The 16,945-nt window shown below is 46.0% G+C and overlaps 1 protein-coding gene across 2 annotated transcripts in view; it reads right to left on the reverse strand.

Moving 5' to 3' along the window:
- The window catches only part of MAMDC2 (MAM domain containing 2), a 145,434-nt gene that overhangs the window by 73,706 nt on the left and 54,783 nt on the right, over window positions 1-16,945 (reverse strand). For both annotated transcript variants that reach the window (XM_046023487.1, XM_046023488.1), the window contains exons 3-5: window positions 6,562-6,833; window positions 5,005-5,089; window positions 1,710-1,847 (exon numbers count right to left, since the gene is read on the reverse strand). In XM_046023487.1, the coding sequence (XP_045879443.1) occupies window positions 1,710-1,847; window positions 5,005-5,089; window positions 6,562-6,833 (495 nt within the window). The remainder of the gene's footprint in view (window positions 1-1,709; window positions 1,848-5,004; window positions 5,090-6,561; window positions 6,834-16,945) is intronic.

The following is a 16,945-nucleotide window of genomic DNA, read 5'->3' on the forward strand; positions in this document are numbered from 1 at the left end:
CCATTTTGTTGTCATTTTCCCAACCAGACCCAATACAGGGTCAAATGAATGAAAATGCTAGATCCAAAGTTGGATTTGTCTTAAACAGGTAAGCCCAGGAGTCTCCAACCTTTTACTATATGGTTACTTATGAACATTTTGTTGTAAGAAGCCTGGACATGTTGAAAAAGAAAAGAAACACATTAAATGAAGTTCGTAAACCAGAAGTTGGCTAACTGGGCCTGACCTGAAGATGTGTTTTATTGGCCCATGCAGTGTTGTTGCAGAAAATATTTACCAGGGCGTGTAGGTGGCTCAGTAGGTTAAGCAACTGCCTTTGGCTCAGGTCATGATCCTAGGGTCCTGGGATACAGCCCAAGTTGGGACTCCCTGCTCAGCGGGAAATCTGCTTCTCTCTCTCCCTCTGCCCCTCCCCGTGCTTGTGCATGCATGTTCTCTCTCTCAGATAAATAAATAACATCTTTAAAAAAAAAAGAAAATATTTACCAACTTTAAAAAAAAATTAGGGAAATCTCACATAAGACCCCTGTCTTCCTGATTATCTTATGAAATCAAAAGATCTGTCCTTCCGGACCTGAATTCTCACACAGCAGCACTTAATTAGAGCTTTGTACAGGGTCTGTGCTCCCTAGTTTGCCACACTCCTCACCCATCCCATGTGTCACTCATTCCATAACATCTGCCTGGTTCCTTTAGAAGATTGAGTTTGAGAGTCTGGATATACTAGAAACTGTCTCAGGATGGAGACTGTCCAGAGCCAAGATAAGCTGCAGGATGGGCACTTGAAGAAAAGTCAGAGACAAGGTTACAAATATTCACTGAAATACCATGAAAGAGGAACAATGCAAAGAACCAAAAAAAGTTGTCATGTCTTCAGGTGTGGGGACACATTGTCATTGTCAACAATGTGTTAGGACTAAGAAGATGCCCTCAGTATCCACAAGGCATCAGCTCAAACTAGAAAAAAGGACTGTTTGCAGCAGAACCGAAATTCCTCCTTGCTCTTGATGGAAAGTCAGTCACCAGAATCTTCTCATTAGTCAACAAGCCCTTGGGGTTGAGGACTGGAGCGTCTTGCAACTATGGGGAGACTCCGGATTTCAGGAAGCCTCTGAGGGTCCAGGGGAGGGCTGTCACAAGCCTTAGGAAGTTAGCCTTTGCTCACATCTCCATCTCCCATCTGTGTACACAGGCCCCTCAAAGCGGACTCCTCACCAAGAACTTCTCCCCATTTCCCTGCAGAGTCCAGCCCCTTGGCCACTAGGTGGCCCTGTTGCTTTCAGGATTCACCATTGGGAATTGAGGCTCACCTCAGGGCCACTTGGGAAGTTCTTAAGGACTGGTTCCCACCACTAGGTCTATTTTTAGTGAAAAGCAACCTAGGATTATTCCTGCCTTACTTTTAGGAATAAGAAATATAGAACAACAAATCAATAAGAAAGTAAAGTATAACATGGAAACGTGAAAAGAGCAAGACCAGGTCACAGGTGAAGAAAAGCCTTGAATTGGGTGACGTTGTCCTTACTTACAGAGCTCCTGTCTGCAGCCAGTCTCCCTCTTACGGCCCGTCCTTCCCTGCTCTTCCGCCAGGCTTCCCAGTCCCCACTCACCCTCCCTTCTCCCTTCCCCGTTGACAGGGCTGTATGGGGCAGGAGGGGGAGGTGGGAACACTTCCCTCAGGGAAAGGACTCCACCTGTCCCCAGCTCACCCAGTTCGCTCTTGAACGTGTGGTCCTGCGGGAGAACGGAAGGGGAGTTCCGAATGCTTCCTCCGCCGACGAACCAGTTCACGTTGGGGTTCCAGCGGTTCACAAAGCCACAGAGATGATTTTCTTCAAAGTCACATTCTGGCAAAGGAGAAATGAAGACCCACTTTGTGGAGACACAGTCACACCCAGGAATATACCCCTACTCACTGCCGAGTTTGCTTCTGTATTCAGATACGTTTCCCATTCCCTCTGACCACTGGAAGCTTTGGACTAGGATCCCTGGATAATTCTGGAAACTGTTAATTCATCCTTGCTTCTTTGGATGACGGTCCTTCCACTGACTAGCCACGTGAATTGCAGCACAACCTCTCTCGGGCTCTGTACCTTCATTTGTGAAACAAGGGGAACAGTCCCAGCACACGGGTCGTCAAAACACAGAGCCGGGCCTGTGGTTAGGGCTCGGTGCCTCAGACAGCTCTGCTTCGAAGCCCTATTTGGGACGAACCTCTTAGCTCCAGAACTTGTATCTGCCACCCTTCTGGTAGCCCGTGTCTCCAGCCCCTTCTCTCCCGACGGCAGACGAGATCCCCAGGGCTAAAGGACATGTCTCCTAGGTGCTAACAGCCTCTGTTTTTCTTATTAACCAGAAGCAGTCAGGATAGGCAGCGCGGACCTGTCCTGGGCTCTGAGTCCTTCTGCAGCTCCTCAGTGGAGAAGAGAGAGAAAATAAAGAGACTTCACCTACCGCCCCCCTCCTTTTAGTAGACCGCATGTGTGCACAGATACTCTCTTCCCAGTCAACAACTACTCTAGTGGGAATGAGAGGCTCACAAACCAGTGCCTGTATTGACCCCCATAATCATCAACCACAAATATGAAATTTGATTGTCCTGACGATCTCCCATGACCCTCCAGACCCCACCCCACCTTTTTTTTTTTCACTCCAGTGGTAGACCTGCATGGACTGTGTCACTGGCCTCCCCTGCCTTCTGTCTTCCTGTTGGAGTCGACCGATGGAAAGTAGGAGGAGAACGAGGTTGCTGTCCATTCCTCCAGCTCTCTCCCTGCCAGGTTCTCATGGGTTGGCTATGTCCTTGCCCTGAGGACACGGTCTGAATAAGGAGCCCTCCCCACACAGCCACTGGCTCCAGGCTCTGGTGCCCCCCCACCCCCCCGCAAGGCTGATGAATCATCACTCTTACTAGCCCTGGATTACTCTCAATGCTTTTGCTGGTTTCCTTCACCCACCCACACCTTTGTAGCCCCTAATGAGTCTTCTTCAAATCCCTCGGGTTGAATGGACCCTCTCTTTCCACTTTCCTGCCAGGACCCCGATTGATATAGTTATCAAAGTGTATTTACATTAGCAATCACTGAAAAATTTTAGGATTTTGATCTGTAACTCTCCCACTGCAGCGTCTGCCAAGAAATGCCCCATGTTCCATGCCAAAGGCTGCTCAAGAATAAAATAGTCATATAGTCTTGAATGTGCCAGGTACTATTCTAAGCACTTTAACCAAATTAACTTATCTAATTCTCAGAACAGTCCCATGAGGTAGGTACTATTATTAACCTATTTTACAGATGAGGAAACAAGCAAAGAAAGCACAAAAAGGAAGGTGAGGGGATAATGGAAAAGGCATCTCAACAAAATGCAAGTACTGGCACTCCTGTTTTTTATTTTTTTAAAGATGTATTTATTTATTTGACACACAGAGAGAGAGTGAGAGAGGGAACACAAGCAGGGTGAGTGGGAGAGAGAGAAGCAGGCTTCCCACACAGCAGGGGCCTTATGCGGGGCTCGATCCCACTTGGGGATCACGACCTGAGTCGAAGGCAGACGCTTAACAACTGAGCCACCCAGGCGTCCCTCCTTCTGTTTTTTAAACAAACCAGAAGCCATTGGGTGATTGGAAGAGAGGAAATTTACATTTTGAAAGTGCTCAGCACTGGGCCAGTCACCTTCATACCTATGATCTCGTCAGTCCCCGCAGGGTTCCTAGGAGGGAAGCATTTTATACCCATTTTGTAGATGGAGAAAGAGGCCTCCGGGCGTGCGGAGTTCAGGAGCCAGCAGGTGGTGTTAGACCCAGGCGCCCCGTGTGACCGGTGGGTGGGCTGCCCTTGGCGCACCTGCCGCCCTGAGGGAGCTACCCGGGGCGCCTGGGTCTAACCGCACTGTGGCTTCAGAACATGGTCACTGTTTCTTCCCTCCTGTTTCCCTTCACTTGCCTTAGCATTATCCTTGGAAGGTCAAAACAGAAGCGAGAGGGAATTAGCAAAAGCTCTTTTTTATTCAGAATCGCCTTTGACTCTCCTTCTTCCTCTCCAGAGCTGTTCAACCTCCCAGGCTGTCAGTGCTGAAAAATCTGGCCGTCTCCCACTTTTTCCCTATTCGGGCCCAGTGTTGGGCCTTCGTTATGTCCTGCCTGTAAGGTGACGGCCACGCTGGGGGTCTGCCTCTCCTAAGCATATTCCTTGTTTCCGAGTCACTTTCCATGGGGCCGCCAGCGTCACCAGGTGAGGACACAGCCTGCAGGCCCCTCCTCCGCTGACTTGGAGAACCTGCCCACCACAGAACCATCCACACTCTTCAGCCGGGATCCAGGCTCTTCCCGAAGCCTCGCCTGGGTCCTGATGCGCACTTGAGCACCTTCCTCCGCTCCTGGCCAGTGCCTGAGCGGGCTCTGCGCTTCCTCCCCGCCGGCTCTGCGCGCTCTTCCCCTGGACCTGCCCATCACTGAACTCCACTCCTTCCTGAAACCGCAGCTCGAACGCAGCTCTGGTGTTGAGGGCGGCCCCACGTCCTGTCCTCCGCCTCCCTGCACCCCACGGCCTGGCCTGGCCTCCTCCGGCAGTGCGCATCTCAGAGAGAAGTAACACCAACCACAGGCAAGCAGAAGGTGAGCGGCCACGCGGCACAGAGGGGCCAGGGTGTGTTTGAGAGAAATGGAGAAAATGAGGAAAGAAGGGAAGGCGGAGCCTGCTTTTCTGGCGGCAGCGGAGTTCACAGCAAACCGAAAATTGCGGTTATTAGACGATGTGGAGGTTCGGGCAGCAGCTCCGGTTCTAGCTGCTGCATCTCCTTTCCCTGCGCTAATCCAGCCGGTCCGGGCGCGCTCCCGCGAGACAGCACGCCCCCCTCAAGAGAGCCTCGAGAAGCGGCTAAACTACGGTGCACTGCGCACTGACTTCCTGTCACGCTGCCTGTAGGATTCACTCCGTTCCTCCCGGCAACAGATTTAGGAAGGTTCACAATTCACATTCTGATGCAGTAAGAACGAAACCCACTTACCAATACAGTAGCCTGTGGTCATCTTGATTTCAAAGAGGGCGATGCTGGCCGTGCTGCCCTGTCCCAGCACCCCTTCGACTAAAATCTGCACGACACACGAGGAAGAAGGGAGTTAGGCCTCCAGCACCATGTTTTCTTGGCTCGGTATCTCAGAGACTAGTCAGGAGCTCAAGGCAAGGCGAGATTGCTTGTCTCAGCTGATTCCTGGCAATCTCACGGGGTAGCAATCTCACGGCAGGCTCTAAAAGAATGTGTGTGTGCGTGCACGTGTGTGTGTGTGTATGTGTGTGTACAAGGTGAGCAAGATGTCCAGTAAAAGCTTGGAGCCAACCGTCTTCAACTGCTGTCTCAACCACCCGCTCCTCTAGCACCTGTGACGGCACCAGTTGGCTGTGGATGGAGAGGAGGACTGGTGACCTTGGGGAAACGCATTCTGAGAGCTGTCAGGGACTCAGGACAGCGGCCTCAGTGGGGAAAACCCTTGGAGGAGGAGGTGGAGGAGGCAGGAAGTACAATCTGACTAGCGGTGGGAGACCCCCACATGAGATGGAAGCGGCTCCTAAATCAACCTGTAGTTTCCATATTGCTGAAAAAAATCTGGAAATTTTAAATAAAGAACCAAGGGAAGCATGACAATTTATGTGACTGATTTCAAGTACTGTTGTGGTTCATCTCTGGCCCCGTTTCTGAAAGTCTTTGCTTCTTTATGTGACTTCGGCCCAGTCTTTGGCAACTATGCTGGGAGATTTAGGATGGGGCCTGCTGCTGGCTGGACAGTGTGAACTAGAGAGTTCGCCCTCTCAGTGCTCCTTCCCCCCATCCCCCATCCTGCCTGATGGGAGAAGATCGCATTTCAATGCTTCTTTGGGGAGAGAGATGGGATAGGGAATTGAAAGGGGAATTAGGAAGGGAGAAAGTGTTTGTGAAGGCCCTATTCTTTCCTCCACGACACAGTTTCAACATGTCACACTTCGCATCTGGCCACGCCAGTCCAGATCCCATCCTCCTTCCCTGCTCTAGACAACATCCTGCCTAATGTCACATGGTCGACCTTCCTCATCCAACACTTCTGATGGAACAACCTCCATCTTTGAAAAGGACTCAGAACACGTCCTTTACGAATCTTTCCCTCTTCAAAGTATCTCTACTCTTCCTTTAACTATAGTGAATGTCTTGTTCAAAACTTGTAGCAAACAGACCGTTAGGAAGATACAACACAGAACTCAGAAAGGTGAAACAAAATGATGAGAAATGAGAACACTCTCTAAAGCCCATTAAAAAATAAATTTCAATTGAAGAGGCTGGTTTAGGCTCCATGTAGACTCTCACAGAATCCCATTTACATACACAAGAAAGAAATCTGGGAAGAAGCTCTTCTAAAGAATAAACAAAATATTAACTTAATAATTATTAATTACTAATATTCTCCTGGGGCATGTCTCTTCTAAAGCACTGCATCCTAGTGCAGGAGATAAGTAACTTCAGTGGCAGAAATTTTCACAAGATCTCAGAGTAGCACAGTGCTGTGTGATAAGCCAGGCGCCTATATTCTCCTACCTTGAATTTCTTGGTACTGTTTTGTAAATCCAAGCTGGCTATGAGCCAGCTGTCTGAAGGTTCCTTAGCTGACCAAAGCAAGCGATCAAAGCTTTCATCTTCAAATCTCACATAGAGGTTCAGCCGGCTGGTGTCTGATGGAGACCCTGAAGATGTGGTTATCTGGTAGACCAGTCGGAGGCAGCTCCATTCCTCAGCCTGTAGGTCAGAGCTCAGCAGCACTGCTTTTCCCCCTGGCTTGGCGAAGGAGGTGTCCACATAAATGTAGTGGCCTGGAAAGAGAAAGGAGCACCAGGAAAGCATTAGTCTGCTGTTTGCAACTCAAGGAAATGCACAACTGTGGTCCAGTGAAGCTAAGGGCAGGTACAGCCTGCCAATGTATTTCAGTGGCCTCCCGAATGTTGCCTGAACATGGGATCTCTGCCTTCTTGTGAAAAACTAGAAGGTTCCAAAACACTGAGACCACAGTCCCATGACAACAACAGGCTGGAGCTACACAGTCCTGCCTCTTCAGATGGTGGCATGGGGGCTCCATTTTTGCCATAATCCCCACTACTCCCTATTATCCCCCGACACTGAAGCCAGGTGTCTGTTGCCTATTATCATCTCACACCAGGCCTATTGAGCATGTTGCATTCATCTTCCTGGTCTTCATACTCATGAGATTTCAAGAACTTCAGAACCCAGAAGAGCAGCATGCCTCTGCTGGAGTCAGAATACCTTGCTGGGCTCAACCTTCCCCTTCCACAGCTCCCCTCATACTCAATGATTTGATCTGCATCTAATTTGCATCATTAGAGTAGACTGAGTTTATTTGGTTGCCTCAGATCTTGCGGACTAGGCAAAGTTCATTGTCAGCTAATTTTTTAAATTAGGAGTAATACTCTCCTCCTCTACACTCTTCCACAACGAAATCTCATAGTTCTGAAAACTAAATGGAAAAGCATATGCAAAAACATGGAGGACAGAACAAAATGGATTGGAAGCAAGAACTGTAGCCTGAGCCTTCTGAATTTGACTCTGGTCAGTGGCTTCCTCTAGCAGGGACCTGCACTGCCTGTGTGTCTTGGGGACCCACTGCCTGTGGGACCTGCACTCTCATTCATGCTCACAGGTACCCACATTCATGGCCAGCATCTCACCTGCTGCCTTCCATCCTGGAACCACCTCCCCACCCCTTGCGTTTTAGGCTCCCCAACACCAAACTCTTACTAGAAAGGCTCTGCAATTCCTCCTTGCTTTGCTTGATCTTCTTCAGCCTCTCTTTCCCCCTGCTCACTGCCCCAGACGCCAACCCCAGGCAGGCCCCAGGGCTTTGTGGTGAGTACTGATGGGCCAGCGGAGGCTCGGCTGATGGCCAACCTCGCAGTTAGGATGCTGTCTTCAGGGAGCCTCACTGGCCAGCAAAGGGTTTTGAGATCAACATCTGTCTCTGATGGGCAGTCTTTAAACACAGCGACCACCCACCCAGTACAAATAGCAACTGCTTCTAGATGTCAACCCAGGCATCCCTGGGGGTAAATCTGGCCCCTTCTGTCATCACCACCAACACCATCATTCCCTGCACAGAGAGAACTCTCACTGTGAAGCAGGTACTATTCTAAGGGTTTTACATGCATTTACTAGCTGTGGGGTCTGCTGGGTTTAGAAGCACTAGGCCGGGGCTCCTGAGAACAACTCTTTTTTTAAACAGAAATGGCAGCTTCTCTGTGACATGAGGGAATGTGTAAGTGCCATCCTCATTTCAAGCTCCCCGCTACCGTCCCCGCAGAAGGGACTCTAAGCAGGCTGGTAGTGGGGTGGGCATGGGAACTAGGGGAGCTCCTGAGAGCACCTCAAACCTTTTCTGAGGAAGTAGAGATTTGGCACATGGGGTAAGCAGAGAAAGGAACAAACTCCTCGCTGTGTCCGCTGGAGTCTCCCATCCCATGCCAAGCCTGCTGCCTACAGGCTCCACTCTCCCACTCCCTCTTGCCTTTCCCAGTTCTGGAAGGAAACGACTCAAAGCAGGGGCTCTCAAACTTGAGCCCAGAGTCACCTGCTGGGCCCACTCTTGAGTTACCATCATGTAGGTCTGGGGTGCTGCTGCAATTCTAACAGATTGCATTTCTGAGAAGTGCCAGGGGATGCTGATGCTGCTGGCCTGGGGACCACATTTGAGAAGCAAAGATTTACAGTATCTGCCAGAGAAATAGGACTCATTATTTAGCAACTTTTTTTTTTTTAAAGAATTATTTATTTATTTTAGAGCAGAGGGAGGGGCAGAGGAAGCGGGAGAGAGAGAATCTCAAGCAGACTCCCCACTGGACACGGAACCCAATGCAAGGCTCGATCCCACAACCTTGAGATTATGACCTGAACCCAAATCAAGAGTCAGGGGCTTAACTGACCGACCCACCCAGAAGCCCCCTTTAGACACCCATCAAAGAAAGACCTGGCTACTGGAGCACATAGAGGAGGGAGGAGACAGTTCGACTTGGAGGGAAAACTCCAAGTTAAGTAAATGTGGGCTACAGAAGGCTCAAGAGCCCATCTACTGGTGATTATCTTGATTTTTCAGTGACTGCCATAAAAAAAATCTCTCTTAGAGCTAGAGAGTACTATGCTAAGTGAAATAAATCAGAGAAAGACAAATACATATGACAGCACTCATATGTGGAACTTAAGAAAGAAAACAAACGAGCCAGGGATGAGGGTGAGGGGAAGAGCAAGAGGCAAACCAACGAACTGACTCTTTTTTTTTTTTTAAGATTTTATTTATTTATTTGACAGAGAGAGAGCACAAGTAGGCAGAGAGGCAGGCAGAGAGAGAGAGAGGGAAGCAGGCTCGCTGCTGAGCAGAGAGCCCGATGCGGGACTCGATCCCAGGACCCTGAGATCATGACCTGAGCCGAAGGCAGCAGCTTAACCCACTGAGCCACCCAGGCGCCTGACTCTTTTTTTTTTTTTAAAGATTTTATTTATTTATTTGACAGACAGAGATCACAAGTAGGCAGAGCAGCAGGCAGAGAGAGAAGAGGAAGCAGGCTCCCTGCTGAGCAGAGAGCCCAATGTGGGGCTCCATCCCAGGACCTTGGGATCATGACCTGAGCCGAAGGCAGAGGCTTTAACCCACTGAGCCACCCAGGCACCCCCAAGGAACTGACTCTTAACTTGAATAACAAACTGAGGGTTATGAGAGGGAAAGGGCCTGTGGGGACTGGAAAAATAGGTGATGGGGATGAAAGAGGACACTTGCTGTAATGAGCCCCAGGTGATGTATGGAAGTGTTGAATCACTATACTGTACAACAGAAACTAATAGTATACTAGGTTCACTAACTGGAATTTCAATAAAAACTTAAAAAAAAAAAACTCTCCTTGATGTAATCTTTCACTCTATCTGATTTTATTATAAGCCTATGCTAATGTTCTCATAGTAAGAACCTTTGAGAGCACATACTATCAAAAGTTATTATTTAAAATATCTTGATGGTATACAGTATGAAAGTTGGTGCTACTTACTGAGAGATCTTGGTATCTCAGTTGTAAATGTTGGCTGTTTCAAAATATTGGGATTTTGAGTGTAAACTGCAGACCTCAAATTTCTTTTCAGTCCTGCTGTGCTAATGTGCCCATTAGCCATTACAATGCATCCAGATTCATCTACCTGATTTTGGATCCACTCAGCAGAACAATGCATTTTCCCAGATCAAAGAATGAGCTCAAGAGCCACCCACCTCTACTAACACCGCCAAGCTCAAGACAGATTTTCTTAACTAATTACTAGTCCCCCACCCCCACCCCACCTTGCCTGGATATAGCCCAGAATCCTTCTAAACAGTGTTCCATGTGGTCCTTACCATCAATTTGAGTTAGTACTTGTGATGAAACTATGTGCTTTATCCTTGTTTGTGGCTCAGTGTCATAAAGAGTTAAACTGAACTAGCTGTGGTCATGTTAGAGGGAAACCAGACGAGAAGGAACATGGTAAATTTTGAAGAAGTTTTAGAACATAAAGAACGAATAAAAAAAGATATTGGTATCCAGGATGGTCCCCTTCCCTGGACTCTACTAATAAAATCGCTATTCTAGAACAAACCGATAATGTTTTTGGTGAGTTGTTTCCTCTGACTGTATTAAAAAGAATCATTTTGCTACTGAGCCAATGAGGTCTTCTTTGCATGGGAAATATTTCATTTATTCTATGCTCAATCTTAGCTAAAGGGCCGAGAAGCAATGTATTTCATTCATTGTCTCTGGACTGACATCTGGAAGTAAATCTTGAACAGAATTTACACACAATAAAACTCACCCTTTTAATGCAATTCAATGCTTTTTAGTATACTCACAAAGTCCTGCAACATCACTGCTACCTATTTCCAGAATCTTTTCATTACCCCAAAAAGAAATCCCAAACCCATTTTTTCCCTCCTGCTAGCCTCTGGGAACCATGGCTTTATTTTCTGTCTATTTGCGTTTTCTGGAAATTTCAAATGAATGGAATTCTGTAACGTGGGCTTTTGTGACTGGCTTCTTTCACTTAGCATCATGTTTTTAAAGTTCACCACATTGTAGCGTGTATTAAAATTTTGTTCTTTTTTGAGGCTGAATAATATTCCATTTTATGGATATACTACTCTTTAACAACCCATCAGTTGATAGGCATGTGGGTATTTTCTACCTGTTGGCTATTATGAATAACTCAACTATGAATATTTGTGTACAAGTTTTTATGTAACATAAATTTCAGTTCTCCTAGGTATACATGGAGGAGTGGAACTACTAGGTCAATGATAATTCTATGTTTAACTGTGAGGAGCTGCCAAGCTGTTTTCTAAAATGGCAACAGCATTTACATGTCCACGAGGGATATATGAGAGTTCTAGTTTCTCTATGTGTTCATCAACGCTTGTCACTGTCCATCTTTAGTTATTATTGCCATCCTGGTAGATGTGAAGTGGTACCTAACAGTGTTTTTGATTTGCATTTCTCTAATAACGAATGATGTAGTGCATTCTTTTGTGTGCTTATTGGCCATTTGCACATTGTTTGTTGGTTGGTTGGTTGGTTTTTAGAGCAGTGGGGGCGGAGGAGAGGGAGAGAGAGAATGTTAAGCAGGTTGCACGCCCAGCACAGAGCCAGATTCAGGGCTGCGTCTCGCAACCCTGAGATCATGACCTGAGCTGAAATCAAGAATCAGATGCTAAATCAACTGAGCCACCCACACACCCCAGCATATCATCTTTGAAGAAATGTCTATTCAAGTCCTTTGCTCATTTAAAAAATTGGGTTACTTCTTTTCCTATTGTTGAATTATGAGATTATATATTCTAGATCTTATCAGATACATGATTTGCAAGTATTTTTTCCCCATTCTGTGGGTTGTCTTTTCACTTTCTTGATGGTATCTTTCAAAGAACAAAAGTTTTTAATTTTGATAAAGTCCAATTTCCCATTTTTGCTTTGGTTGTGTATGCTTTTGATGTCATAGCTAAGAAACTACTGTCTAATTTAAAGTCATAAGGGTTTACAGTTATGTTTTCCTCTAAGAGTTTTATAGTTTTAGCTATTACATTTAGGACTTTGATCTATTTTGAGTTTATGTTTGCCCATTAAATTGTTCTGGCATCTTGTTGAAAAATAAATTGAGCATAGATATAAGGATTTATTTCTGAACTCTCAATTCTATTCCATTGATTTATATTATAAATAAACACTCCCAATGTTGCAAGTCGTTGAGTAATTTCAAGTTCTTAAAAAGTCGATTTTCACAACTGTTGACTGTTTTTGTGACTTTTATGGGGACAGGATTTTATGAAGTCCTCATTGCACCATTCTTGCTAACATCATTCCCTTTCTTCACCTTTTTTTAACCAATAAGAAATGAAAATAATGTTCTGGGGACAATTAAACACAAACAAATAAGAAAAAGGCAAAGAGCGGCAGAGATCACATGCAGACTGGTGCATCAGGTCAAGGGTCTGGGGAAAGATTTATTGGCCACAGTGTTGGAGTCATGATGACAGGAGGGAGCGAAGGATACTCCTCAAATACTGTTGCTTAGGCAGTTTGAACTGATTTATAAGATATTTATTAGAAATGATAAAATCTTTATGATGGGTCAGAAAAAGGCCATAAACTTCCAAATAGATTTTTTTCTTTAAAAGTAAGTCAGCAATCGAGCTCAATAATTAAACCACCCTGCCAGAAAGGTCAGGTTCCATGAACCTCAGGGTATGAATGTCTTCTAGTCACATGTACGCATCAGAAAACAACAGAAAAATCTGTTCTGTTTCAGTGAAGGCAGACATCATGAACAGAGTTCCAGGGTCACATTCAATTGCTCAACACATCTGTCCAGCTAGGGTTCAATGTATTAATGAGTTCTAATAGCCGGTGCAGTGTGCTGGGACTTAAATCCCAGGTCATCGCTATGGCAGTATGGCCAGGATGTGAAATCATGGGGGGCTTCTTGGTATCCCTGCAATTCTGTTTGCTGATGAATGTACTGTCCTTCAGGAGTGATGGTCATGCCAAGGTGACCATGTGATGGACCCCACCTGGGATTTCTAAAGCGTAACCTTTGTTTAAAGTTTCATCATGCATAGGCTTACTGTGTCATCAGTTTCTTTATCTGCAAAATGGGAATAACACAACAATGGAGATATACATTCAATATTTGGGAAAGCACTTAATGTACTCAAACAAAAAAACCCAAACCAACTGCAAATGACCCAACCCCTATAACATATACATTCACATAAGCTCATACAAACAGCCACTAAATAAAATCTATTTATGTATTTCAACACCAAAAGGAAAATCGGCTGCGTTGTACATAGAAATAGTGTAATACATAGAAAACTATACATAGAAACTTCCTCTATAATTAAGGAAGCCTCAAAGGCAGTTTTGATGGTATCTGATTTCCATCTTTTGTGCTAATTTAAGAACATAAATTCAAGCTCAAGTGAGATGTGACTTCCCATCCATAGTCATTATAAGACCCTGATGAAAATGATGTCTATAAAAATTCTTTGGACACTGTAATGTTAATTGTTAGTTATTTCCCTTATCATTGGGGTGAGGGGGGGTCCTTTAGTTGTTCCAGAGATAGTGAGAAATTTATATTGCCTCCTATTTGTCCAGTATGGTTCAGAGCCAATTATTTGTTCAGGTAGAAGACCAGGAGCACCTTTTCCTTGCTGGTAGTGACAACAGTTTTCCCTCCATTCACCTTACTTGACCCTCCATGTTGACGTCTACAACTCTGCTCTTGAGTGCGGGGCCTCTGCAGGCTGCCCGGCCTCAGTAGCACCTGCCCTCACAGCTAAGCCCCCCAGGATCTCACCCAGGGTTACTCAACATCCAAAGCAGAGTTCAGCACATTTACTCCTGGTGTGATCCTGGGTGAAACCTCGTGACCCAGGTCTGATAATGATGCCTACATCTTTATTTTGTTAGCTCTTAGGACCACACACATCTAACACAAGGACACGGCCTTCTTTTTTGGCAGCTTCCTTCCTGGGGCTGAAGTCCAGCCCCTGAACTCAGGCGATGACCTTCTCACCAGATTTCCCGAATGGCTTACTGTCTGCCTCCCTGGATGGGGTCCTGCCTGTAGAGGCACATGGCAGGGTGGCTAAGTCATTTTTGCTCCAGCTCAATGCTGGTTCAAGTCCCAAACCCACCACAAACCATGGCACTTCGAGCCAGTTTCTTACGCTACCGGACACGCGCTACCTTCATTCGTGAAACGAGTGTGCTAAAATAGTGACTTTGCAGATTTTCAAAGATTAAACAGGGTAACATAAGTAAAGTTATGTTTAAAACATAAACGTAAGTAAAACGTAAGTAAAGCTCTTAGCACCATGCCCAAGGGCTTGTGGTCAACCTAATAAATGTTAGTTCTTATTTTTCCTGATATCTGCTCAGCCTACTCTCACTAACGCTCACCCGTCTCATCATCTCGTGGTGGACCTCACTGATACCACGGGTTTGACCTGCTGCCCATCGTCCCGTCCTTCTGACACCAGCTCCTGCCCGCTGCACAGGAGACCCCTCTGCACCCACATCCATTCTCCCTCGTGCCTGCTCCACCGCTGTGGGCACACCTCAGCCCCTTCCAGTCTGTCCCATGCCACCGCCCAGCTGCATTCTCTGCTATGACAATCATCTCCCGGATCTACCAACTGATCAAAGCAGCCCGGACAATAATGCACGCAAAGAGCCACCAGACATTCATAAGCGTTTTTGTCTATTGTGGGGAGAGGATGCCTCAACAGAGCAGCATCTTCAATTACGTACAAGCCACCAGCTTACATGTGGAAGGAGTCTTGCCTTCTTTGCACATCAAAGACTTCCAAAAAATTAAAAAGTCAAATGCATACAAAATGCAGTGGGCATAGGGGTTCTCAAAAACCGAGATGTCAAAAAATTGACTACATTGCTGGAAAATAAATAGCATAGCGTTTCTCAAATGTAAAACAAAAACAAAAACAAAAAACTGTATTAAATACTTGGGATTATGAATATCTGCTTTTTTCCTCAATCAGACTCACAATTATTAATAAATCTACTGATTACCTCTGGCAGAAGAATGTTCTGTTCTGAAAATACCGAAGAAAAATCACAAATTTCTATGGTTTGCGTAAAGTGTTCTCACCTTCTGTCCTAGATTTACCAGTATCCTCTGTGGTTTACTAAACAATTTATGAACACATATGGAGAAGAAACAAAGATTCAAAGGGAATTGACATTTGTTGCGTTGCAGGCATGGGATTCTTGACCTGTTCTTCCGTCTCAATCCTGATAGATGATCCCATCAGGCGGAACTTCCACATCACGAGGGAGGAAAGAGAGATTCAGGAAGGTTAATGCAGCAGTCCACGGTCACAGCTACCCAACCAAGGTCGGGCTCCAAGTCCATGCTTTCCCCCTGCTCCACACTGCCTCCAAATATTTCCTTGCCTGTCTCTTTATTAATTTATCTTTTCATACTTGTATGCATCTTCTTATAGCAGGAGAGCAAAGTTTTTACCCTTTCCCTGATTGAGGAATCCTGGAGGGACTGATATTTCTGCGTGGAAGCCCATTTTGGCTTTTCTACACATACTCTTCATATTGATAACCAGATTAACTTTTTTTGCCTCAAATTTAAAAGGTTTTTAAACATGTAGAGTTTTCTAAAATTAGGGTATGCCTTATAAGTGATCTGCAGTGGTATACCTCCCCACCACCTGCAAAGGATGGTAACAAAACAAAGGTCAGAATCAACGCGTGCAGAGTAAGACATCTGCACCTGCACTTGGATTAGTGACAGTGGACAGAGACTCCACAGTCTTGGGCTCAGAGAACCCCAGCCATTATCCTCTGTAGATACTGCTGGGGAGGGGGGACTGGGCAACAAAGAGTCATTCAGCATGAGGATGACACCGGCAGAGACTCGTAAGTACAGGACACAGCCCAGCATTCCAGTCCAATGTCCTAGTAAGTAATCACTCACGAGCACTGAGCAGAAGGCACTATGTGTGCATCTTGTGTGTAATCAGTGTCTGTGCTGGACTGGACCCCTGGTGTCAGACAACAGGGTGCTCTGTATTATCCAACATAAGCAAGTCTGCCAGACTTCCAACCTCCCTGCTGCCTTAAAAAGGGGCTCCCTAAAAGGCACATCTCTTTGCAGTAAATGTTTTTGATGGGAATGGCTTCTCTTCTATCCTCTCCTTGCCATATGAGTTCCCTAAAAATGACAAAGTTCCAAGAAACTTGTCATTCCCACTCAATAAAACTGCTCCAAACCCCTGATGTTTAGTTAGTCTAAACGGATAAAGAGATGAATGAGCTCTGAAAGGTAAGCACTTAAATCTAAATCCTGCCAGAAAGCAAGGCACTGAGGAGGGCTGATTTGTGGGGTGACTACATAGGGAGGACTTACTTCAAAAATGTAACAGACAAAATGATCTATAATTGAGAAGAAGTGACTGGCATTTGCAGTCCTATTTTGGTCCGGAGTGGTAAGAAACCCCTGCCAGAATGAAACCTCTGGTGTAGCAGAGGCTTTCCTGTTGGGGAAGGTTTCAAATACCAATTTGCTTTAGGAGAAAGGAAAGTCTGCATTTAAAGAGCAGCTTCAAATTGCCACGTACGGGCTTTAGTACCATGCTAGCACACAGAGCTGTGGGCAGGGGGATCCCTTTTCCTGCAGTGGAAATGGGCTTTTCAGCTTTCCCGGCTTCCATTTCAGGAGGAATTGCCTCCGCTCACCCGTGGAGCCAGAGCTGTGCCCTGGACTACAGAACTGCAGAAACTTTGCGTGCATGCATGCAACGGCTGGAAGCCACCTTGCTGTGCACTGGTGCCTGGAAGCTTTCCTCCACTGCCACTTGCATCAACATTAAAGA

This window comes from Meles meles, chromosome 11 (genome assembly GCF_922984935.1).
Source record: "Meles meles chromosome 11, mMelMel3.1 paternal haplotype, whole genome shotgun sequence".
Lineage (NCBI taxonomy): Eukaryota > Metazoa > Chordata > Mammalia > Carnivora > Mustelidae > Meles > Meles meles.